The sequence below is a fragment of the Megachile rotundata genome, chromosome 3 (genome assembly GCF_050947335.1).
Source record: "Megachile rotundata isolate GNS110a chromosome 3, iyMegRotu1, whole genome shotgun sequence".
Taxonomy (NCBI): Eukaryota; Metazoa; Arthropoda; class Insecta; order Hymenoptera; family Megachilidae; genus Megachile; species Megachile rotundata.
Genome location: NC_134985.1, coordinates 13,869,888 through 13,893,817, shown reverse-complemented (window position 1 = coordinate 13,893,817; position 23,930 = coordinate 13,869,888). Strand labels below are relative to the sequence as shown.

At 28.1% G+C, this 23,930-nt stretch overlaps 5 protein-coding genes and 1 long non-coding RNA gene across 30 annotated transcripts; 3 read left to right on the top strand and 3 right to left on the bottom strand.

The window, feature by feature from the left end:
* Positions 1-283: 283 nt before the first annotated feature.
* On the top strand, positions 284-6,898 carry CrebB (Cyclic-AMP response element binding protein B). 22 transcript variants are annotated; one of them, XM_012282669.2, is made up of 10 exons: positions 296-620; positions 731-874; positions 979-1,154; positions 1,496-1,706; positions 2,106-2,255; positions 2,329-2,458; positions 3,609-3,698; positions 4,211-4,354; positions 4,653-4,740; positions 4,817-6,898. In XM_012282669.2, exons 4-10 carry the CDS (start codon positions 1,515-1,517, stop codon positions 4,959-4,961), a joined length of 939 nt encoding a protein of 312 aa, XP_012138059.1. In that variant the 5' UTR covers positions 296-620; positions 731-874; positions 979-1,154; positions 1,496-1,514; the 3' UTR covers positions 4,962-6,898. The 22 variants fall into 22 exon arrangements, with proteins under 22 accessions (XP_012138070.1, XP_012138069.1, XP_012138071.1 ...); XM_076529234.1 differs by having other exon boundaries at positions 306-620; positions 1,496-1,607; XM_012282672.2 differs by lacking the exon at positions 979-1,154 and having other exon boundaries at positions 294-620.
* Positions 1,780-2,139, bottom strand: LOC143264040 (uncharacterized). Its single transcript, XR_013037384.1, has 2 exons — positions 2,002-2,139; positions 1,780-1,870 (listed from the first exon to the last, which is right to left on the bottom strand). It is a non-coding gene; the product is annotated as an uncharacterized LOC143264040 (long non-coding RNA).
* A 342-nt stretch (positions 6,899-7,240) lies between the features above and the next one.
* LOC100879144 (uncharacterized) lies at positions 7,241-18,256 on the bottom strand. 3 transcript variants are annotated; one of them, XR_013037375.1, is made up of 11 exons: positions 17,845-18,256; positions 17,615-17,756; positions 17,332-17,540; positions 17,125-17,271; positions 16,805-17,040; positions 16,536-16,721; positions 16,304-16,466; positions 16,192-16,229; positions 8,103-11,676; positions 7,543-7,571; positions 7,241-7,366 (listed from the first exon to the last, which is right to left on the bottom strand). XR_013037375.1 is itself a non-coding variant. In XM_012282665.2 (8 exons), exons 1-8 carry the CDS (start codon positions 17,998-18,000, stop codon positions 16,194-16,196), a joined length of 1,275 nt encoding a protein of 424 aa, XP_012138055.1. In that variant the 5' UTR covers positions 18,001-18,256; the 3' UTR covers positions 16,039-16,193. The 3 variants fall into 3 exon arrangements, 1 of the variants encoding a protein (XP_012138055.1); XR_013037376.1 differs by having other exon boundaries at positions 8,175-11,676; XM_012282665.2 differs by lacking the exons at positions 7,241-7,366; positions 7,543-7,571; positions 8,103-11,676 and having other exon boundaries at positions 16,039-16,229.
* Positions 9,182-12,690, top strand: Hyccin (PI4KA lipid kinase complex subunit hyccin). Of its 2 annotated transcripts, XR_013037374.1 has the most exons (10): positions 9,182-9,331; positions 9,491-9,625; positions 9,902-10,027; positions 10,121-10,338; positions 10,403-10,549; positions 10,635-10,765; positions 10,847-10,963; positions 11,443-11,944; positions 12,094-12,224; positions 12,551-12,674. XR_013037374.1 is itself a non-coding variant. In XM_076529214.1 (9 exons), coding segments are annotated over exons 1-9 (1,527 nt in total). In that variant the 3' UTR covers positions 12,552-12,690. The 2 variants fall into 2 exon arrangements, 1 of the variants encoding a protein (XP_076385329.1); XM_076529214.1 differs by lacking the exon at positions 12,094-12,224 and having other exon boundaries at positions 12,551-12,690.
* Positions 18,257-18,409: 153 nt separating the features above from the next.
* Positions 18,410-20,842, top strand: Grasp65 (Golgi reassembly-stacking protein 2). Its single transcript, XM_003702025.3, has 7 exons — positions 18,410-18,896; positions 19,058-19,138; positions 19,256-19,459; positions 19,541-19,758; positions 19,834-19,918; positions 19,997-20,303; positions 20,380-20,842. The coding sequence occupies exons 1-7, from the start codon at positions 18,834-18,836 to the stop codon at positions 20,730-20,732; spliced, it is 1,311 nt and encodes a 436-aa protein (XP_003702073.1). The 5' UTR covers positions 18,410-18,833; the 3' UTR covers positions 20,733-20,842.
* A 528-nt stretch (positions 20,843-21,370) lies between these two features.
* Positions 21,371-22,187, bottom strand: NP15.6 (NADH dehydrogenase [ubiquinone] 1 beta subcomplex subunit NP15.6). Its single transcript, XM_012282663.2, has one exon. The coding sequence runs from the start codon at positions 21,956-21,958 to the stop codon at positions 21,512-21,514; it is 447 nt and encodes a 148-aa protein (XP_012138053.1). The 5' UTR covers positions 21,959-22,187; the 3' UTR covers positions 21,371-21,511.
* Between the last annotated feature and the right edge of the window lie 1,743 nt (positions 22,188-23,930).

The following is a 23,930-nucleotide window of genomic DNA, read 5'->3' as shown; positions in this document are numbered from 1 at the left end:
ACAAAACATATAGAAGAATTATGACTCCTTATCAATCGATGATTTTTTGTTTCAGTACTTTGAAATTTAGAACTTTACTTGCAAATTTAAGAATTAGTAAATTTCAAAATTTTTGAATTTGGGAAGTTAAGAATTTAGGAAATTTGAAAATGTGGTCATTTGAGCATTTGAGGATTTAAGAATTTGAGAATTTGGAAATTTGGAAACGTCGAAGTATATATATATGATTTTCAAAAATCGGAAGCATGTGGTGGGAGGTTGCTTCCCCTACACTGGTCCTTAACCAAAGAAAGACTAGATTGTAACCGATTGTCAGTTCCCGTTTACCCCGACTTATGTCTTTTTCGACTTACGTCAGCTATTTTGGAAGCAATTAGTACGTAAGTGGTAAGTGCAGGGTATGAGTGTACACGAGAGCATCAGTCCCATCACTATCCGATTCACGATCAGCTTACGAGGGGGTGGAGGAAAACCGTCGGCCATTTTGATCGTGACGCGCAGCGCGGAGGTCGTGGGCTCCACCAGTGACGAAGCCACTGGAGTTTTGACGTGGCTGCTACGTACCTGCCCGTTTGCCCACTCCGATTGCAGCAAAGTTGGTGACGAGAAATACGTAACTGGTAAGTACCCAGCTGGAGAATAATAACAACCGGGCATGGACCACTGCACTTACGGTACACCTAAAATGCTGCCGAAACTACTAGCATTTTATTTCATGATCCCAATATAGTCAGTTTTACATCTACTATGGAATATGCCGTAAAATATGGCGCCTTAAAGAAGATGTACAAATTTCTCGAAAAGAGCAATGGGGGTTACGTGATGATTCTGACAACTCTTTTCGCCGCTAATTGAAGCATCGTGATTTCGATCGGTACAATCTTAGTCACGTTTCATCATGTTTTTTTATCATTTCTGGATCTTCGATTACCTACGAAAGCATCTTAAGTGTTTATTGTTCTCTCGTATTATTTTTAGATCTGCTTATGTAAATGACGCAGTAATACCGTCGATCGCTGACTGGCGGGAAATTTAAAAATTTTGCACTTTAATGGATAATCCCGATTTCAAGTCGATACCTTTTCGATATCGTTGGTCCCACTTTCTCTGACGATGTTAATCTTTAGTCTGGAAGTCAATTCATGATATTTCAAGTATGCATATATTTGACTTTTTAAATGACAAATTGTTTCTATACTTGTGTTACACAGCTTTCGTTTCTTTGAATACTTAGTACTGTCAACATAATTCAACTCCATACCTATTATGCAGAATATTTATTTGCATATTAATCAATGTCATTATTATATTAGTTATTCTATTAAATTCTCTCATTTGTTATGAATATGACTCCGAAAGGACATGTAATGATTAATATGTAGAAATATATGTGTCAGTATTAAAAATAAACAACAAATTAAAATAAAGTAGAATTTATAGAATTTGATAACAAATTACATACAAAATTAATGAAATATATCCCTTTTTTTTATAGGGTTTGTGGTCCCCAGGCTATGGAAAGTATGGTTGAGGAAAATGGATCAGCTGTTGACCCATTATCTACGGGTTCTCAAGGTGGTGACGCAGCACCAGCAATAGCTACATCGGTACAATCTCTCAATAGAACACATCAGCAGCAAACTCATCATCTGGTAGCCTCTACCAGCATTGTGCAACTGACACTTCCTACGTCAGCGGCAACACAGGTATACAGGAGAATCTCCTGTGTATCTATGTCTGATCATTTATTCATTTGTTTTATTTCAAAGCATGCATACATTATTTTTTTTGTGGTTTAATTATTGTCAGTTAATTTAATGAGCACTGTGTATATATTCGATCTTGCATAATGCTGGTTCAAATGAAGAGACTGAAATTATAATTAAGTATCCTTAATTAACTAATTAAAATTTACTTGTTCATTCTTTAGTAATAAATATTTTGCATTTATTTCATAGTGACTCATATATGCATGTTTATAATTGTTATAAAAGTTATTACCTGTAGTTAATATTAAAACCTTTTATAGTTATATCCATTATTGATATTTATTTTTTATTGTATGTAATATCATATAATAATTAGTATCTTTTCTGTTCATTCAGGTACAATCTGTTATACAACCAAATCAACAGTCAGTAATTCAAACTGCAACAAATATTCAACCTGTTGCTATTTCAAAGGGAAATGTCATTCTTGTTAGTAAACCCAATTCTGTCATTCAAACAGCTCAGGCTAGCTTACAGACTCTTCAGGTAACATTTGTTTTATGTGTTTATGTTAAATAATAAATAAATGTTTAAATTTTATATTGTATTATTACAACAGGTGGTTGAAACTGGAAGCGATGATAGTTTCTCAGATTCAGAAGAATCACCTGAACAGAGAGGGGGTATCCTTACCAGACGGCCATCTTATAAGAAAATTCTCAATGATCTAGGTGGTGGTGAAATTACAGGTATAGTAAATATTTTGTTAATAATTTTGGGAAAAGATACATATATGATACATCTAGAAAATATTAATTAATAGATTTGTCATGAAATTTGTTTCTATAATCTTATATAATATTTTTGGTGCTTATATAAAATTGTATTTATTTTGTTTTACTATAATGTATTTCTAAAAGTATACTGATTGTTAGATAATAATAAAGTGCATGTCAGTTCATACAATTATTGTTATATACATATTATAAGTATTTTTTTTCGAAATTATTAAACCTGAACATTGTTTCTCAACAAATTCAATTGCATTAGTATTATGAGAGTATGAATGTGACATTTTAGCTTTTTAATATTTTATCTCATGTACCTGTATAAAAAGAGAAGGAATGCCATACCAAGCTTAGATTGTAAGTTATGATAAACTGAACAACAGTGAATTCTCCTCTAACTGTTATCTATGTACACATATGTTTGTTTAGTACTAATAAAGTGAATTATGCAATTGCTATATAATCAAGTAAAATATGATATAAAATGAAATGTTTTTAGGTTTTTATCTTTTCTAGGTTTATTTTAAAATGAATAAGTGTAATGAAGATAAAAAATATTGAAAATTTATAAAAAATGGTATAAAGAAATAATAATAATATTTAAATGGTATCGCTTAACTTTTATTACAATTACATTTCTCTGTTAATTATTAGAAATTTATTTACATTATTTACACTTTTCATGATTGCACATAAATATTAGTCTGTTTTAACTTTCATTTTGATCTATTTCCTTTTTGTATGAGCTGACTGCACAGTATTATTATAAATATATGTAAACAGCAGCCAGAAAGGAAATAGCATATAATGGTATAATTTTATTTTGACCATTATTTTCTCTAGTTATCAACTGATCACTTTACTTTCTGGATGCAAGTTTTTTTTAAAAGCAAACACTTTTACACTATAATGCAATCAGGAAAGTTATTCCAGAAGAAATGTTAACTGCAAATGTTAAATAAATTAGGTATCATCGTTTTTAGTTGATAAATAAATACTATAAAAAATTCAGTTATAGTAATATTTGGTATAGATTGTACATTTAGACTAAACAGATAAACACCGATAGCAACTCTATTATAATAGGGGTTGTATTAATTCGGTGTTACAGACGGTCGATTGCCCCCCCTAGAATCATCTTCTGAGTGTGATTCTAACGTGGACAGTGAAGTGTCTTCCCACTCGCTTCATTATCAGACAGGTTGGTTATTTTTTCTTCTACATATCTTTCCTGGCTGTCCTTTATTCGGTTCTTTACACATATCCCAGCCTTTGTTTTTTAATTTAAAAAACAATGTTAGAGGAGTATATTAGAGCTGTTAGATTAAAGCACTTAAAATTGAATTCCTTTTATCTTTGTGTATATTGCTAATGAGATATTTTGTATCATGTTTGCTTGGTGTGGCATCTTTGCTTATGGGGTTCTTGATTTTATTTGCAAATAGGTATATGTGTACATTGTATATTTAGACAATGCATATGTAATGGTTGCAAACACTGAAAAAGTAATTATACATCCATTCATTTCTTCTGCATTGTTTAACTTTTTCATAGTGAAATATTATATAATTATTTCAAATAAAAATAATGCACATAATGAACATGTATAGTTGCAGTATTATTTTTAATTCTGTTTTTTTACTACACAAAAGATGTATTTTTTGGAAACTGCCGAGCTAAGTAATATTAAATAAGATATATATATTTTTGCAGTAATCCCTGCTGGTACCATTCAAATTGCAACCCAAGGAGAAGGAGTTCCTGGGCTTCATACGCTAACTATGAGTAATCCAGCAACAGCAGGAGGAGCTATAGTACAATATGCACAAGGCCAAGATACACAGTTTTTTGTCCCAGGTGCGTCCTTTTTCACACTTTCTCATTGCAGTTTTGTTAGTTTAAATTCTTAAAAACTTTTATTACGAACATACTATGCATGATTTAATTTGCTGTTTTTGTTCTATAATATTTACAATCTGCTGTTTAAATTGTAAGCAGTTCAAATACTTAATAACAAATTTTAAATATAAAAACATACATTTTTAACTATTTTTAGTGATAGTAATATAAATCTATATTTGATAAATAGTTATACATAGTTTTAAGTTATACTGATTAATTGTGAGCAACAAAAGTAAAAATTTGGGGAATACAGTTTCTGGCAATGTTCCAGCTTATACAGGACATGGTGTTGTAGTAGAAGATGCAGCTAGAAAAAGAGAGTTAAGGTTGCTTAAAAACAGGTAACAGCAATAAAAATTGAGAATATTCTGATTTTGATTATAAAATTACTCATATGTAAATACATTTTTTTCGCAGAGAAGCAGCGCGTGAGTGTAGAAGAAAAAAGAAAGAATATATAAAGTGTTTAGAAAACCGAGTCGCGATATTGGAAAACAGAAATCAGACGTTAATAGAAGAATTAAAGTCGTTAAAACAACTATGCGAACCGAAAACTGACTGAGGTTGGTGTTTAATATTGAGACATTGTATGAAAACTATTAACCAGCTAAAAAACCTGTACATGTCTTCTTTGTGTACATTATCCTAAACGTTGTTAGGTAAGCAATGGTGATGTACATGCATTCTTATAAATAAGTGTTTCTGTAACATACTGTATTTAAGTGCGAATACGAAGGCTTGTGAAACTTGCTATTACTAAAAAGCGAGAAGCCAAAGGTATATGAAATACGACGGTAGCGAACTTATAGGCAATATTCAGGAAGTCAATCTATATTTTGGATAAACTTAACACTCGTACGAAGACAGGTTATTAATGTATGCATATTCAAAATATGTGTTGATAACGAAACGATAACATCAGTGTTTAAAACATATTCATTTAGGTTACAGTGACTATGTGATGTTAAATAGTACTTTGGTACTGTTTTACCTGTACATGAACATTGTATTCGTGTAGTTTCGCCTCTACTTTAGAAAACTTTACAATAGCTGAAGCTCGAAAAGATTACACAAAAACAACAAAGAATATCTTTAGTAGTCAATTTATAATACATAATTGGTCACTAATACACCTGCATCAGAGAAACGCCTTATACACTACATTTGCTAATGTAATTTAGAAATTATTGTAGATACAATTACTGCAGTTTAAAGACACCTAATTTCTGCGTGAAAGAAAGTATATTTAGACAGCAGTGTCTCTAATTTATTTTTCAATTGCTTTGTTGTTTCGTATTAAAAATTAGAGAAAATTTCTAAAATTCTACTACCTGAACAAAGAAATTGAAACATTGTAAATAGATAGTAGGTGGAAATTTTGCTGATTTAATCATTGCTTCTGTAACATGTACATGTATAAAGTGTCACTTCAATATAATTTTTTACTTTACATACAAATTTCAGATTTGTATTATGAGGAGAAATATAATTTATATTGTAGAAAAGTGTGCGATAGGAAAGCATTAGTTAAAACGCTATCATCTGATCTTAATTTCTATTTTAAAATGCCTCAAGTGCAAAAACTGAATAACAGAGTTTGTAAAATATGAATGTAATATATATCTGGAGTGCCTTGAAGATTTCTGTATACTTACAGTATACAAATGACACGCGCAAATGCGCAAATACACACACAATGTACGTATAAAATTATGTTGTAGGAAAAAATGGGTATATATAATATTTTTAAAACTATGTATTATGTTATAGTTTTATGTCCTACATAAAAATTATAATATTATGTTAATATTTAAATTTTTATTCTGATACATTTTCATATTTTCTAAAATTAAATAAAGTCTTTGAATTATTATTGTTAGTTACATATTGTACTATAAATTACATGCAGATATATAGCTAAATGAATTTCACACTGAAATAACAAAAATCTTATTACAATCAAGTATTTTACAAGGGATTATTCTCTAATGCATTTTTCTTGTAGAATTGATATTCTGTGTATCTAAATATGGAAATTACTGAATGTATGATTTTAATTGTTAGGCGTTTATTTTTAAAAAGTATACAATTTTGTGTATCAGAAATCCAGTTTGATCATTCGGTAATTTGATATTATCTAGTTCAACAATGAACTGTTTATAATTTTAGAAGAAATGTAATTTTTTTATTATAAATATTATGTTAAGCGTTAATCAATAACTTATATAAAAAATATAATGATGTTGAATTGCATTCTTTTTGTGTACATTTCTTTTATATTTGTATAATAATATATTTTTGTACAGAATATGAAATGAATGCCCTAAGAACTGATCAAACTGGAAAAATTTATTACATGAATGGATTATGTAATTTTTAAACTTAGTTTTCTTTACATTGTTTCCCTTTTAGCCGTGAAAGGCAGGAGCAATTATCCATTTTGGCTAGTTTATCACATTCTTTTGACATGTAATTTGTAAATATACAATTTTTATTGAATCCAATTCTTTATTAACTAAAAGTACAATATACTTATAGTGATGTGTTATGAAATAAAAACAGTTCACTATAAGTTCCATTTTTCTTACAAAATAAAAGTTTATTTAGATTAACTGATATTCTGCACATTTTCATCTCTGTTCCAATGTTAATTAGATGTATAATATATGTATATCTTGATTGCTGCACCGATAATATTATGAAATATTGTATATAGATAATATATGTATTTTTACACATCATCTGTGTTAACAAAATAGTTTATAAACCCCTTTTAGGATAATATCATTTTTAATAGAATACAGAATATAAGGATGGGTAAATAGATTTAAATAAGTTAACTAAATTTTTAAAAAATCTTTATTATAAACAATTATTTACAGAGTTTTTGTGGTAACATATACAATTATATTCTTTATTGAAACATCAGTACACAGCAGCTGCTTACAATCACAGTGGTTTGGTCACCTACAAAGTAAATATATTTAGAAATATATGCATCATAGGAGTAACAGTAATTTTTAAATAAGTTAAACAATTCAGTTGGTAGTGCATGTTAAAATAATCATTAATTCATAATTAACGGTTGAAGTATCATCATGTTAAGTTTTTAATACAATAAAAAGAAAAGGAATAATACTAACCATACAAATATACACTGCAACCCAAAAATCTGAAATCAACCAATAAAATTAAATTTAACATTGTGTGATTATTTTAATTATTTTTTATTTTAACTAAAATTACTCAGTTGGTAGTGCATGTGTTAAACAATCATTGTATCATGAATAAACGGTTTACAATTTCATCATATTTTATATTTTTTAAAGATTTGTAAATATAAACAATAACGCAACATAAATAATAGAGAAAATCAATGATCAATTAGTAATATTAAAATGATCATCTTGAAAGCGAAAAATAATTTAAGCTGTTGTAGCGATAATAAGTTATAAATTATTAAAAATATATAGATTATAAATCATAGTAAATAAGAAAAATATACGAATTATAAATTAATTGTATACTGATTGCATTTATTTATTAAAGATGCTTTTAGATTAAAAAATTTTGAAGACAAAACGAAATTCACGTGGTTATCACGGCGTTACAATCTTATCATTTTAGATAAAAAAGATATATTTTAGATATATTTGGTAGCACAAGCTAGAAATATAATAAAATATTTATAAATTAAACTTACTTAATGGAAAATTTTGTTTATTTCGCCATTCCTATTTTTAACAAATAATTTCTCACAATCAGCTCGACTAACCTGGATGTACTAACATGAAAAACGTTGGATGCTTGTAATATAACTTAGTGCTACATAGAGATACGATCTTTGGGTAGGTTTCAATGTTCTCGACAAAACCGTTCGCGCATCTCAGCTAAGTTCAGGAAGCACCTTCTACCATTTCCAAATGATATACAAGGTGATCAAAAATATATGAATAATAGGAAGAAATAATGATATAGAAAAGTATACTAAATAACAGATCACTAGATATATACACTTGACATTACAATTAAAGTGCATACATGATATCTCTGGTTAGAGATATGTTAACCAATTGAAGCAAATCTGCACAAGATGAATAATAGCGTTATTTGATACCACAGTTCTTCTGTAAAATAAAAATCCTTTTTTTTGATAAATAAATAATTTCTGAAAACATGCAGATATAAGTAATATAGATAATTATAACCTGTATATTTACATTTATTTTATTTATTTTAATGTGTCAATTTTATCCAATCAAACATCAACACGAATTTGTTATGTGTTATCTATCTATGTATTATGTATTTCATTTTAGTAGTTACAAGTTACAAGTGTCAGTATTTCGAGGGAGGACTGAGTGTCGTATAGGATAGACATGGAGGTAATTGAAAGGTGTTATAGTGCGATCTGAATAAAATTTAAGATTTTTTGACTGTCATTTAATTAAAATAAAAGTGACTATTGCAGAAATCAACAGATTTAAATTCGACACAATTAAATCGTACATGATAACATGATAAAGCAATGTTACTAATGCTTTACGATATCGCAGTTGTTCATCGTGAACCATTTAATACACCACTTCGTATTAATCTGTTATCAATTTTATAAATATACTAATGAAATATAACGATGTTTTGTGTGAATCACTTGTGAATAGTTAACCATTTTCAAGATTGGTGTAATGGTTGTCAAAGCGTTAGACGGTTTATTTTTGATACCGAAATTTCTCACCAACAAGATCCTGATTTATTGACACAGGTGAAAAAGAAGTAAAAATGACGGAAAGTTTGATAAATGAATGGCTGACAGATTGTGCAGATGTCTCGTCATCGGAACTTCATACTTTTGCTACTACTCTGTCACAGGACAATGAAATAGTCAGAGCACTTTATGTTCTTTTAGAAGAACGTAGTAAATATAGTCAGGTAATAGATTTGTAATAAATAATATTTATATTATAATTAAAAAATGTTAACATGTATTTTAAAAATCTAGATAAAATAAGTTTGTTTTCTTATAACCTTATTTTTCATTTTCAAGATGAACCTTATTTGAGTGTACAAGTAACATATGATTTATTACAGTTAGTGGATACCGTATGTGATCAGTTATACAATTTCTATCGTTCTCGGGAAACAGAATTACAAAGGTTTACCTTGCAGTTCTTGCCCACTTTAATATATATCTATTTGAATTCTGCAGCTCATGGTGATATCAAGGTAACAGCATATAATTAAAGAAAATATGATGAAGTATTAGCCTCATTAGTATGTTATGTTTGATAAACTTATGACAAACTATACTTACAAGGATAGCAGATGTATACTACTGATATTATATAACATAAGAGTATTAATTCAACACTGGAAGCAAAAATAGTTAATGTATTCTTGTTTATAAAAAACTCATTACTCTTTCTTAAGTTGAAAAATCATGTACATATTATTTGTAAAATTTGATTTTGCATCTAATTTGTTATTTGTCATCTTTTACAGAACTGTAGATCTGTAGAAACATTATTAATTGGGTTGTATAATCTGGAAATAATGGATAAATCTGGACAGTCAAAAGCAATTTCTTTTAGATTGCCATCACTTGCCATGCTTTCTGTATATCATGAGGTACATGTATTTTATTATACATAGATAGTTATACTTTAGCTATAGTATTAATGTTTAATTCATTACACTAGCATAATTATCTCTTTTATGTAGCCTGCAAGTTTAGCACCTGCTTCTTTAACGGAGAGTGCAGTGCGTAGATTTGAAGAATGCAATACAAAACTTGTTAGTTGGGGCCCATTGCAACAAGTTGAAACACTAACTGCTCAGAATAGACTAAAGGTTATGACTGCTCTTCTTTTTATTTACAATCAACAGCTGGGCTACATAAGTAAATTTGCCTTGGAACAGTTATGCAAAGTTGCTACAAAGTAAGCTGAATTAAATTCATGTATTTGATGAAGGAACAGTAATTATTTTAAAACTTTATTACAGACTTGTTACTCAAGGATTTATGAAACCAGGGCACCACCAACGTTCTTCATATGGAAGTGAATCTAGTTTTGTCCCAAGACTTCTACCTCGTATACCTGTATCCAGTCAATTTCTTCTTGAATTTTTGCATGCTGTATATTTTGCTATGTATGTATCATGATCCTTTTGTGGTAGTAATTATTTTTTTTAATTAAAGCCACTTTTATATTGCATAATGTACATATATCAACAGGTATAATGATTGCTGGTACATAGGAACTCAAGCAGTAGAAGACATTCATAATCGGGCATGCTATGAGACATATCCAGATGTTATGCTAGTCACAAATGCCATACGCAATTCTGCTAGCAGTGGTCCATCTGGTGTGTGAAATATTGATCAATATTTTAAATTAATTATTGGCTAAAAGTATTAAATACTATTAAAAAATTCGATCGTTTTAGGTCAACCTACCGATGGACCAATCGGTATTAGTGTGGCATTATCACCAGCAACCGCCACCGCCACGGTGTCTAAATCCATGATTACGAACGCTTCTTTCCGGGCTAAAAAATTGCCAGGTATATTTTTACAAATTAACATTTCTATTTTACTTATAAATATCATCGAAATGCAGCTTAATACACTAACTTGCTCGACTGTTTCGTTAAGGTTTATATTTTTACTATTATATTCATGAAGGAAAGATTATTTTTCATGTTTGATTATATTATTCATATCCAACCAGAATGTTATGAAGCATTGTATAATAATCATCAATTAGCATATCCTAAATATGTACAAATAATGATAAATTTCCTTTAAGAAACTTGGTTTCAGTGCCAATTAAGGATACTTATAAAATGTGTATACTGTTAATATTTGTTTTTAAATTATTATATATATTACATATTACTTTGTTTTGCTACAATTTTTTTTTGTATAAAATATCTTGAATATGTCTTGGATTACATATTTAAATATTTAAACAATAAAAAATATACTTCATAAATTAGTGGATTAAAGCAAACATGCATTGGTTGCAAACATGTGTCGTTAGACGATCTGGATGAGACGTTATTTGAGGCTGAAGCGAACGGTACTAATCTTGAAAAACAACAGCAAGTAGCAGTATCCAACACTTCGAAGCGGTTCCCTTGGTATTGGAAGCATTCACTTCCGATTTCAAACGCAGAAGAAGCCCAAATAAGAAAAATGAGTTCTTCTTCCTCATTGGAGAGTTGCAGACGAGGGAGCGTGTGTAGTATTCAAAATTCACCTCTCAAATCCTCCCCTAAAAGAAACAGAGAGCATTTGAAGAAAAGTACATCTGAAAAAGATGAAGATCATAATTTGAAAACAACTCCGAAAGCAAAAAAACATCATAAAGAAAATTCGGATATTGTTCATGAGAATAAAGTCGGATCTGCTTCGCATCTGTATAGCGTATTGGAAGAACAGTTTCTAGGGGAGATAGTTCATGAATCGGTGGAAAATTTATATTCGGAAGGAAATAAATCCGATGGTTTTCATACGTCTGCTACTCTGTCAACAAATACATGGTACTAATGATTCAGTTTCAGCACTTTAGGATCACTAAATATTATTAAAATTTCTTTGGCAAACACGCGGCAAATTAGTTGTTACACTATGTAACATTGAATATTTTAATTGTTAGTAATTTATGCATTTATTGATGAATTCATTTCAGAGGTACCATCATTCTTACAAGAAACAAAACACAAGCCTAAATTTTGTATATTCAAGTGCATATGATGGGAAACTGCATGCAATTTTGATGCATTTCTTTTTACCGAAGATATCACGTTTGTTATAATGCAGGTTCATCCTAATCCTTTCACACTTCCTCTTCTACTACTATTAACTTCAATTATCATTATTTTTTCTCTATAAAATATAAATTATATTGCTTTATATTTCAGTCAAAAAACATTTGTTCTGTTTATTAATTACATATAAAATTGTGTTGTCCTCAAATTACACCATGAATGTTGATATTTGTATTTTGTATTTTCTGCTTTACACAAAATGCTTAAATCCTTGTATTTTTTTTATTCTCACGATCTTCTGATACATGTTTCAATTTACTTTTATCGATAAGTATTATTAATAATAATGTATTTCTATTTATTTTTCCCTTTGTTCAGATGATATTCCAATTCAAGAAACAAAGGAGGATTCTGGAGGAGAGGGTAAAAGTAATCTTGTTTCCATCACTGAAGAAGAATCCGCAGAACCGAAAGTAGAGTTGGTTCAATAAGACAATCGAAGGGTCAAAAGACTGCATCAAAGATTATAAATTCTTTCGTGCGTGAAAAAAAGCGTCGAGAAAGGGACGATAAAATAATTATGAATGTTCATGTTGATCCACCTGATAAGGATCTCAGACAACATTAAAGGAAAGTATTAAAGATTCAATGTTAAATAGCGATTCAACAGAAATTAATGGAAATGTTAACGAATGTTTAATCAAAAAGAAAAAAAAGAATAATCCAGGAAAATCGTTCAATTTAGCAGTGTACACTAACATTTCTTTAATTGATGGCGAAACGTCTTGCATTAGGTGAAGATGTAGATAACACTGATATGGAAGCTCCTATTACCTTAAGTACACGTAATGAAACAGACTGATTGACTTCGTCTATTCAGGTCAGTTCTGTTTAAGTTACTAAGAACAAATTTGTAGAGCAAACAAAACTATTAGTAGTGGGCTACACTGAACAAGTAATCTGGAAAAACTAATTATTTTCATTTAGCTTTAATTTACAGTTGTATATACCTGTTTCTTCTTTTATTACTGAGATATCAATTCCAATAAGAATTAAAAGAGAAAATTGAAAGGATTTTATACTCACAGTCGCTGTAAAAGTAGTCCATTACTATACTGATCTCCATAATTAGTTCAAAGATTCTAAAAGATATAATGGGGAAGGGAACAATAAACTAATAATGTATATTTTCTTTTTATAGAAATACACTAATGTAGATTGAAAATTTAAGTTAACTATCTTTATAATATGCTTTCAATGTATCAGTCAGTTTTATATTTTTTAAATATTTTTATTTATAATTATTCTATGATTTTAAATATTAAAAAATTTTGCTCTTTACATAAAATAAATTATTGACTAATTCAACGTTTTAACATCTGATTCGAAATAGATATATTTTCAAATTGAAAACATGTACTTATATACATTTTTCTGAAATAATTCATTATTAAATTGAACGATATTATTTTTCATATTTAAAGTATCCGATTGTATCATATTTGCATTTATTTTTCGGCAAAGTGTAAAATAAACTTTTTGACATTAAATAGTCGAAACTATTTCATAGTTTCACAAAAAGTCTAATTTACTATATATTTAAATTTTAGGCATTTTATAAACAAAATGCAATATGACTGATTTGTCTTTGAAGACAATGTAAAAATAAACTTAAAGAAAAACTTATAACTTTCCTAATAATTACATTTTCTATGATGTACTTTCATGCTTCTATGCATAAAATCATATTGGTAAATTATGTTTAGAGAAAATGTTTTTGTATACATTTTAAAATAAGAAAATTTTAGATCATACCATAATCCGCATTATAACAATTTTAAAATAATTTATGTGTAGTCATGTTTTTCTGTACTTTTAATATTAACAAACTCAAGGTTTTTGGAGTAGCAACTTTTTATTTTTGTTTAAACTTATGTGTCATTACTGTGAAGATTTATTTAAATATAAAACAAGAATTCATAGAATAGCACTGTACATATTATTTACAATCAAAAAGAGTTGCAATGTAAAATATTTCCTTGCAATTGATACAGTATTTTTGTGTTTGTAAATATACACTGTGATAGAAACTGTATTTTTTAAGTAGAATTTCATTTAAAAACATTCATCAGTTACTTTATTGAAAATAATAATGTGTCGTAAAAGATCTATGAATATAAAATAATACAGATGATATCAAATGATGATAATTCTGAACAAGTTTTTGAAACAATTTTTAAATTGAATTATGTTTAAGAAATTGAAACTGGGAATTGGTATCTACTTGAATAAGACTGCACGTTGCATTACATTATTGCTTAGTCTAACTAAGAGATATACCCTTATGATTTCTTTAACCAATCATAGTGTTCAATAAAACATCATACGCATATTAATATTTGATGAACGAATATTATATAATGCATTCGCATAAATGTGTGTTTAAAGCAATCATTTAACTCTTATAAAAATTCTAAGGATTTTAAATGACATAAATCTACTCTATCAATGAATCAATTAAGATGAACTGGAAGTATCTTCGTTAAAACAGTGAAATAAAATGTGCATTTCTAATATTAAAACTTCATTAAATTATGCTTTAGAAATTAGTAATTCTGTAAATAATGTGTAAAATTCTACATTTTTTACATTTCAGTCGTGCATTTAAATTGTTCCCTGTTCCTACGTATTATTAGTTATTAAAAAAGAAGCATATTTCAAATATTGACACTTAAAAAAACGATGAACTTGAAATACTGAGCCTTTTTTATTATTTAAAATTCTTAAATAACATTATTATTAATCCACAAGCATACGGAAACAAAAATTAGAATTACATATAGATTTATTTTAGAAAAAATCAATTTAATTTCCTGTATCACTGCCATATAGTGTAATTTACTAAAAATAAATTACATCGATAACTTAAGTTTACACATTTGATTGAGTATGTATTATATTATATTTAAAATGTATACGCATAGGCGTGAAAAATATGTTTTTAAAGTTGAACGAAATAATGCAAGTTATAAGTATTAAATAATTACACAAGGAGAAAATTTAAATGGTACTATAAAACGAATAAGTTAAAAGTTTGTTAAATTTGTTGGACTATTTGTATAAAAGGTATAAAAACGGGAATTGGTAAATACATAAGAATTGTAACATTTAACGTAAATTTTGGAGCTGTTTACTATTTAAATTCTCTTATGCTCTTTCATACATGTAGATACTTTTCATGTATAAGAAAAGTAATGTGTACATAATATATACAATTTCTTGTATGTTTATGCAGATTATAACGAAACCATGATAACTCGTGTATATTCAGGTATAAATATTGTACATTGTTTTAATTTGTAATTATACTGTTAGAGCTTATATTGTTACAGTTGTCAATATGTAAATAATATATAAAACTTAACTGCACAGGAGGTTTGATTGAGTTTATTCGTAATATATTTAATTTTCATTGTATGTTAAATTAAAATAACGTTTTGAACTGTTGCATAAAATCTATTTTTATTAACAACTATACTTTACATTGTTTTTTAAAACCTTTACTTTGTTATATATATTGCATGTTGTAGAAAATGTGCGACTACTAACAAATTTATTAGAAAATAAATATTAAAACTGTTGAGCAATACACACGATAAAATTATTAAAATAAGTTAATAACAAAATCAAAGTACCTACATAACTTCCTATTTAAAGAGTACATATATTGTTACTACCTTGTGTATTTATTAACAGTAAAAAATAATGCAATAAAGGTAATGTTTAGATAAATATGTTCAATAATGTTTAAATATTAGTGACTGTGTTGCTAACAAATGTAATTAAATAAAATAAAGAATAATATATAATGTTGAATACTTATTTTTTATATTTTAATATTGTATTTTACTGTTTACTTCATTTGTTGCATATTAGTGGAAATAAAAAAATATAAAATATAATTCAAATATTACACTATAGATTAAAAATATTAAGCTATTACTAGAAAAAAATTTTACCTTCATTTATTGGCCACGTGTTCCATAAAACTTTTCTCCTGTTAATATTAAACAAATCTTGAGAATAATATTAGTTTTGCTTATAATGTTTACATAGTGCACAACAACTTACAATTAAAATTTCACTGTCGTAAAGATCCTGGTAGTTCTTAATAAGTGCTACAGTTTCTTCTTCTAATTTTTTTATTGTACTTTGTGATTTTTCTAGTTTCAGGTACTCATCATTATACTTCATTTTCATTTCTTCTAATCTCTCTTTACATAACTTTTTATTACTGAAATTTTAAGTTAGTGTAATTTTCCAATAGAAATAGTGAATTTGTATTTATTATAATTTATATCACCTTAATAACTGCATACTCAAATTACGTAAAGGCACGAGACGTTCTTCATATTGTGCATTAAGATTATGTACTTCAATCTCCTCATGTTGTTCCTTTTGAGTTTGTAATCTTTTTTCAAATTCAGTAATATCTGTTCTAAGCACATCTACTTGTTTTTTAACATTATTTTCTTGAATATCTACGTTCCTAAGAATAAAGGACAAACATACATATAAAATGACCAACTAAAAACTTTATCTAAAAGTTAGAAAAAAGATTTGTAAAAGTACTTTAATCGATGATGTATATCTTGAACTTCAACAAACTTTTCCAGTTGTTTCTGAACAAAATTTAAAATGTTTGTTTGTTGCTCAATTAAATGTTTTTTATCCAGGAATGCTTCTTGCATTGTTTCACGTTCTTTGACCTTAGCAGCTTGTTGTTTCTCTAACTCATTCAAACGCATTTTATATTCTTCAGGAGACTTTACAATCTCCGATTCTAATTGTGTAAGTGTTTTACTTAACTGTAATTATACATTATTTCTATTAAATTTAACATATGTACATATGTTGTACGTATATTTTCAATTAAATATTTTAGATTTTACCTTTGTAGCCTCTGCTTTCTTAGTTCCACAACGTTCCACTGCTTGATGTTTTTTCTCTTCTGCTTTATTTACTTTTGCCATTAGTTCCATATATCTTTTATTGTTCTTTTCAATTTTTGATTGTAATTTTTGAATTTCAGCAGCACACTAAGAGAAGATATATGAAATTATATGGTACTTAGAAATTACATTTATTAAATTCAATACCTTTTCCTTCACTGATAAATGCTTTGCTGTGTAGATTGCTTTCTCATTTTTAGCTTGTAATATTTCATTTTTCTTTTCTATTGTATCATGTAGTAGTTTGCCTTTACTTTGAATCTTGCTGATTTCATCTGCTATATCAGACTCTTTGTTAGTTGCATACAATATGAAATTTACAAGAAGCTTTGCATGTTTACGTACTTTCTTTGAACCTGTATAATTAGATGGATATAATTTAATGAATTCATTATGAGTATATTTCAGTATCATATTTCATAATGCATACCTGGACTGGATATATCTGTAATACATAAATCTTTCAAGTATATTCGATCACATATTTGAACCATAACAACATGTAAATTTATGAGTTTAATTATATCAGAATCTTCACAATATTTCATTATATCTTGTTGTTCCATTGTTGGCTACAAGAAAATAAAATTTAAAAGAGTTCATACAAAAAATATATTTTTGTATTTAAGTTATTTAAAATATTAAATATGATAATAATACTTTATCAATTGCGCCAACATCTATATGAAACCTTCTCAAAAATGTATTAATTAAATTGATAACAAATTCTTCCGTTGGATTCTTCAAGTCATTTATACTTGATGGAAGATCGGCTTGAATTAGAATATTATGTATTTTTTCTATGTCCAAATCCATTATTTTGATAAATTCCTTTTTATATAATAGTATTTGTTATAAAAATTCATAAAACTGCAGACGCCTTGCTTTAGACAGTTAGTTTTAAATGCATTCAAATTTGTGCATGCGCAATGAACGAATCAAGCTGCACAACATTTTTATGACTAGTTTTCAAATATAATTTTAATTGCAATATTTTGTGCATAAATATAACATGTAAGATGATAATTAAAATTGATTAATCTAGTTAGAAATTGGTAGGAAAGCTACAATTAATAAAAAATATATGTTATCAAAATAAAAGTTACTATTCGTTTTACATGTAGTCATACTCAGCAGATGACGAATTTTTGCTTGTTCTGCGCATGTCAGATCTAATTGGTACAAATGCACTCCGTAACCAAGGGTTATCCACATTTCCATTTCTAACTTTGGTGACGCCAGACATGTATAACGGGTGACGTTATATATAATATATCTGTTTCATAACTATTTATTTCCATTATTTGTATATTTTGTCCACCATGTATATAAGTGACAAAGTGTGATGGTTTAAATAGCTCTGAGTGGTGGGAAACCTTCTGAAGTTATCCGAGTTGCGCAAATTGAGTATGATCTACCATCGAGCAAGTAGTAGATACCAACAAATAGGTTAACTGCATTGGTAGCACTGTATGAATAGTAAGCACATCCAAACCTTTACAGATGATAGGCTACGTCACCAAGTAGTTTATACGAGGCGTTTGGTTACATATTTTTCTATTTCGACTAGTGGTTTTTAAATTATAACATTAGCTTTGATGTTTTGTATTTCTTCAAATCAAGTGACTTAAAAAGTTTCCTCACTAAAAATGGGATCTTCCCACAGTATTGAAATACCAGGAGGTGGTACAGAAGGTTACCATGTATTAAGGGTAAGGAAACTTGTCAAAATAGTATGATTTATTTAAAAAATGTACAATGTTTGCTTAGTAGAACAAATTTTAGTAAAGACATTGACAATCTGTGTTTCAATTGATGATAATTAGATAGTTGTAATTTTAAAAATTTAATTGGAGTTTTGTGATTAAACTAGGTACAGGATGGTTCCCCGGGTCAAAAAGCTGGTCTCGAAGCATTCTTTGATTTTATTGTAGCCATTGGAAATACTCGTTTGGTATGTACTTAATATAAATCTATATTCTTCATAGAAATCTTACATTCATTCAATATTAAATGAGTATAGTTTAATATTTAAATTACATTAAGGTTTCGTGCTTCTTTTGTCTTATAGGATCAAGATAATGACACATTAAAAGAACTTCTTAAAAACAGTGTGGATAGCAAATTATCTATGACTGTTTATAGTAGTAAAACACAATCTGTAAGACGAACTGTTATAGTACCTAGTCTTACCTGGGGTGGACAAGGTCTTCTTGGTATTAGTGTACGATTTTGTTCTTTTGAAGGTTCAAATGAAAATGTTTGGCATGTTCTTGTAAGTACATAGTGTAAAACAAAATGTGGTTTATAGTAAGAATAATGTATTTATGTAATATTATAAAACTATATTTTACAGGAGGTGCACCCATCTTCTCCTGCTGAGTTAGCAGGATTAAGGCCATTTACAGATTATATTATTGGTGCTGATTCAGTTCTACACGAATCTGAGGATTTATTTACTTTAATTGAAGCTCATGAATCTAGATCTCTTAAATTATATGTATATAACACAGAAGATGATTCTTGCAGAGAAGTTACAATTGTACCTAATCATAATTGGGGAGGAGAAGGAAGGTGTGTACATATTTTTTAATGCCATTGTAAATTACATAATGTAAAAATATTTCTTCAAATATTTTTCTTTCATAGTTTGGGTTGTGGAATTGGTTATGGTTATCTGCATAGAATACCCATTAGAAATGTTCAGGAACATAAACCTAACAATTCATACATGGTATGTACTATTTTATTGCAATATCGTATCTAATATGATAAAATACTTTATACTATTTAATTATTATTTATTTCTTAGAGTAATGTTATATCAAGTAATCAATTAGTATCTAGTCAAGTTACACCAACAAGTGTCACTTACTCTGGAGGAAGTAATGTTGTTACAAGTATACCTCCAGGTTTCTCTATTCCACCAAATTACATTTCAACTCAAGAATGTGCAACAAAATCAGAACTTGAAACCACTGTTCCATTGCAAACTACATATACATCAAGTACCCAAACATACACATCTCCTCAGTTGAATCCTACTACAGTTGGAGGATCTACTACTACTAATTCTGTACCTGATGTATCTAACCCAAGTAGTATAAATACTACATATGGTAAGTGTTAGAATATAATTAGATTTAATGTTATAGCACTGAAGAAGACGTACTTTTAATTATTTATTTTAATTAGGTAACGATTCTCTGTCTTATCAAAATACAATGCCAAATATACCTGGTATGCCGACTACGCCACCTTTACCAACTTTTACTACTACTAACCCGACGTCTTTGAATGAAACAACTGGCATTGCTGGAATGTCAAAAGATTATACAACCGTACAAGGCGGAATTTCACCTGCAGTACAGTTCAATGTGCCTCAGTCTAATGTAGTAACAATACCGATTTCGTTACCTGGTATGCCGCCAATTACCGTTAGTGCAGGTCTACCACAAAATACATCTTTCTATTCGTCTGTTCTTCAGCAAAATGAATTGACTAATGTTAGTACAGTTCCCACGTCTACGGTATCATCAACACAGTAATGAGTATATTATTACTGAATAAATATCTGTTATCTTTTATAACAAAATACATACTAAAGAATAAAAGTAAAACAAAGGTGTGATACAAACACCACAAACATACTATATTACTTTGTGAGTTTATACTTTATTACTTGTTTAATGTAGTGTATACAAATTCTTAAATATGGGAAAAAGATTATGCAGTTCTGTACATAGATAAAAGGTATTGAGTAATTATATAAATTAGAATTGAATTAAAGCATTTAAAAAAATGAGAGGTATTAAATCTTTATATATTAATTATTCTGCTTATTATATTTTTAACTGTGCATGTTTATAAGTTTTATTTTCTGTATCATAATAATTTGTAATAACATATGTAATAACATATGTATTAAATCATGTTACCTGTTTTATCTTTATAAGTATATGATCATGATTACAAAATTCTAATTTATTATTAAATAATAAAATAATGTTTGTAATATTAAAACTTTTTACAAGAGTACGTTTTTAAATTACTATTACAATTTATAATTATTACTTAACCATGTTTAAAAAGAAACACCCCTGAATTTACAAATATAGTTTCATATAAAAAATATATATTTTTTCTAGTAAATTCTTTATGGATTCTAAAAATGATAGGAATAAGATTATTCTGGTTTTAATGAAAACTGTTTATTTCTTTCTGTACATACCATTATAACTTAAAATATTACATAAATATTTATATAGCACTATCTAAAATTGCTAAGATTTACTTTTCTTATTATATACAATGCTTCTGGCAGTGTTTAAATAATTATTTCCATATCGCCAAGTTCTTCCTCACTTGGAAGTGTGAATTTTGATGGATCAACAGCATTTGGATCTATTAAAGGTAAACCATTCTCTTCTCTGTAACGAAGCTGTAAGTATGCTTCACGTTGAGCCCAATCTTTCAACTTAGGATCTGGCATATAGGCAATTAGGAATGCTCCACCCACAAAACATATACTAATAACAACAAAAAGTGTTTGATGCATGTAATGACGATCCATCTTTTCATCCTCGTCGTCGAATCCGTAACTGGTCCATGTACGTTTTACTTTAATTGGCTCTTCATTATCTGCTTCATGCTTTTTAACTTCCGAGGAGTAACTGCGTTGTGCTATATCATGAATTTTACTATCTTTCAATGTTAAACATAACACTCTGTTCCTAATTCCTGAAGAGCGAATAATTCGCAATAACGTTGACATGTTTCTTAATAACAGCAATTTGTTTCCAAAATGAATATACAAACGATAAAATGCCTTTGCTAGTTTCTAGTATTTACTATATCGTGGAAAATTTCAGAAACCAAAATTAGATAACTGCATATATGGTTACGTTTGGCAACGACTTGCTTTAAAGGTTAGGAACTGTACGCATATATTTTTGATTCGCCAAGAGGACAGGACAGTGATGGGCAGTCCCAGCGCATGCGCAATAAGCTATCCGTAGAAGCAGTGTTGGGCAGTCCTGAGATTTATCGCAGGCGAGAGCTTTATGCGCATGCGTCAGCTGACGTCACAGCTTGCTGCCAATGCCGTACCTAGCCGGTACACGCAGTTGTGACTGATGAGGGCACCTTAATGATCCTACATAATTTTTCAAAAATTCTTATAATTGCACCGTAAACTATGAATGTATAGGTTGGGTTAGGTTAGTTATATATATGACTGTATAAAACTATACAACTATATATATGTATATATATATATATTGTGAATTATATAATATAATATACGGGAATAATATGACGGAATATGGGAGATTATTATATTTAAACTAACATAAAAGCAAAATAACTTTTAAAACACTAAATGAATTTATTATTTAAGACAAACGACATGGAACGACCTCTTTGAATAACTATATTTTATACGTGTGAAAATTATAATATCAGAGAAACAATAACAAAGAAATACATGGATTGTATTTTGTTAACATGCATAGATCTGATAAAAATCGAGCGGTATCTTTTTCCTTTGCTCTTGCAACAAATATTGATATTCATATAACAAATCGGCTGTAAACGTAAAAAATAATAATAATCATAAATAAATTTAATATTACTTTTATTGTATATAATCTGTTGTATTATTTCACACTTTTATTCTCTTTCCTGCAACTTTCTTCAGATTTATTTTTTTCCCTCACTAGGGCCTAATGATACCTTATATTTCATCAAAGTGTATACGCTACTGAGAACTTCTACGGATAGCTTACTGCGCATGCACTGGACCTACCCAACACTGCGTCGAAGTGTTATATATATATATATATATAACACTGCGTCGAAGTGTTTTATATATATATATATATATATACATACTATACTATATAGTATATATACACTATGTATACTATAGTATATAGTATATATATAGTATACTATACTGTATATACTATACTATACTATACTATGCTATGCTTTGCTATGCTAAGCTATGCTATGCTATGCTATACTATATATACTATACTATACTATACTATACATACTATACTATGCTATACTATATATACTATACTATACTATACTATACTATACTATACTATACTCTACTATACTATATACACTATAGTATACCATATATACTATAATATATATAGTATTATATAGTATTATATATAATTATATAGTATTATATAGTCATATATATAACTACTTATATTAATACTCATATTATTACGCATATTACTACTTTTATCATCATTATCCTTATTATTCTTATTATTATCAATATTATTACGCATATTACGACTACTATCGTTGCTGGAACTGTAATTATCCTTACTACTCTTATTTTTATCAGTATTATTATGCATATTACTACTTTTATCATCAATATTCTTATTATTCTTACAATTATTGATATTATTACGCATATTACGGCTACTATCATCACTGGAACTGTAATTATCCTTACTATTCTTATTTTTATCAATATTATTATGCATATTACTACTTTTATCATCAATATTCTTATTATTCTTACAATTATTGATATTATTACGCATATTACGACTACTATCGTTGCTGAAACTGTAATTATCCTTACTACTCTTATTTTTATCAATATTATTATGCATATTACTACTTTTATCATCATTATCATTATTATTCTTATTATTATCAATATTATTACGCATATTACTACTTTTATCGTCATTATCCTTATTGTTCTT

Excerpts from the sequence above, each read along its gene's own strand:
- Grasp65 (XM_003702025.3), top strand. The coding sequence starts at position 18,834 with ATGGGATCTTCCCACAGTATTGAAATACCAGGAGGTGGTACAGAAGGT. Across the intron at positions 19,139-19,255 it reads CCATTGGAAATACTCGTTTG|GATCAAGATAATGACACATT; the intron begins GTATGTACTTAA and ends TTTGTCTTATAG. Across the intron at positions 19,919-19,996 it reads AACCTAACAATTCATACATG|AGTAATGTTATATCAAGTAA; the intron begins GTATGTACTATT and ends TTTATTTCTTAG.
- NP15.6 (XM_012282663.2), bottom strand. The coding sequence starts at position 21,958 with ATGTCAACGTTATTGCGAATTATTCGCTCTTCAGGAATTAGGAACAGA.
- LOC100879144 (XM_012282665.2), bottom strand. The coding sequence starts at position 18,000 with ATGGATTTGGACATAGAAAAAATACATAATATTCTAATTCAAGCCGAT. Across the intron at positions 17,272-17,331 it reads ATTTATCAGTGAAGGAAAAG|TGTGCTGCTGAAATTCAAAA; the intron begins GTATTGAATTTA and ends ATCTTCTCTTAG. Across the intron at positions 16,230-16,303 it reads ACGACAGTGAAATTTTAATT|GAGAAAAGTTTTATGGAACA; the intron begins GTAAGTTGTTGT and ends TAATATTAACAG.
- Hyccin (XM_076529214.1), top strand. The coding sequence starts at position 9,182 with ATGACGGAAAGTTTGATAAATGAATGGCTGACAGATTGTGCAGATGTC. Across the intron at positions 10,339-10,402 it reads TTATGCAAAGTTGCTACAAA|ACTTGTTACTCAAGGATTTA; the intron begins GTAAGCTGAATT and ends ACTTTATTACAG. Across the intron at positions 10,766-10,846 it reads TGCTAGCAGTGGTCCATCTG|GTCAACCTACCGATGGACCA; the intron begins GTGTGTGAAATA and ends CGATCGTTTTAG.
- CrebB (XM_012282672.2), top strand. The coding sequence starts at position 1,515 with ATGGAAAGTATGGTTGAGGAAAATGGATCAGCTGTTGACCCATTATCT. Across the intron at positions 2,256-2,328 it reads CTAGCTTACAGACTCTTCAG|GTGGTTGAAACTGGAAGCGA; the intron begins GTAACATTTGTT and ends TTATTACAACAG. Across the intron at positions 4,741-4,816 it reads TTAAGGTTGCTTAAAAACAG|AGAAGCAGCGCGTGAGTGTA; the intron begins GTAACAGCAATA and ends TTTTTTTCGCAG.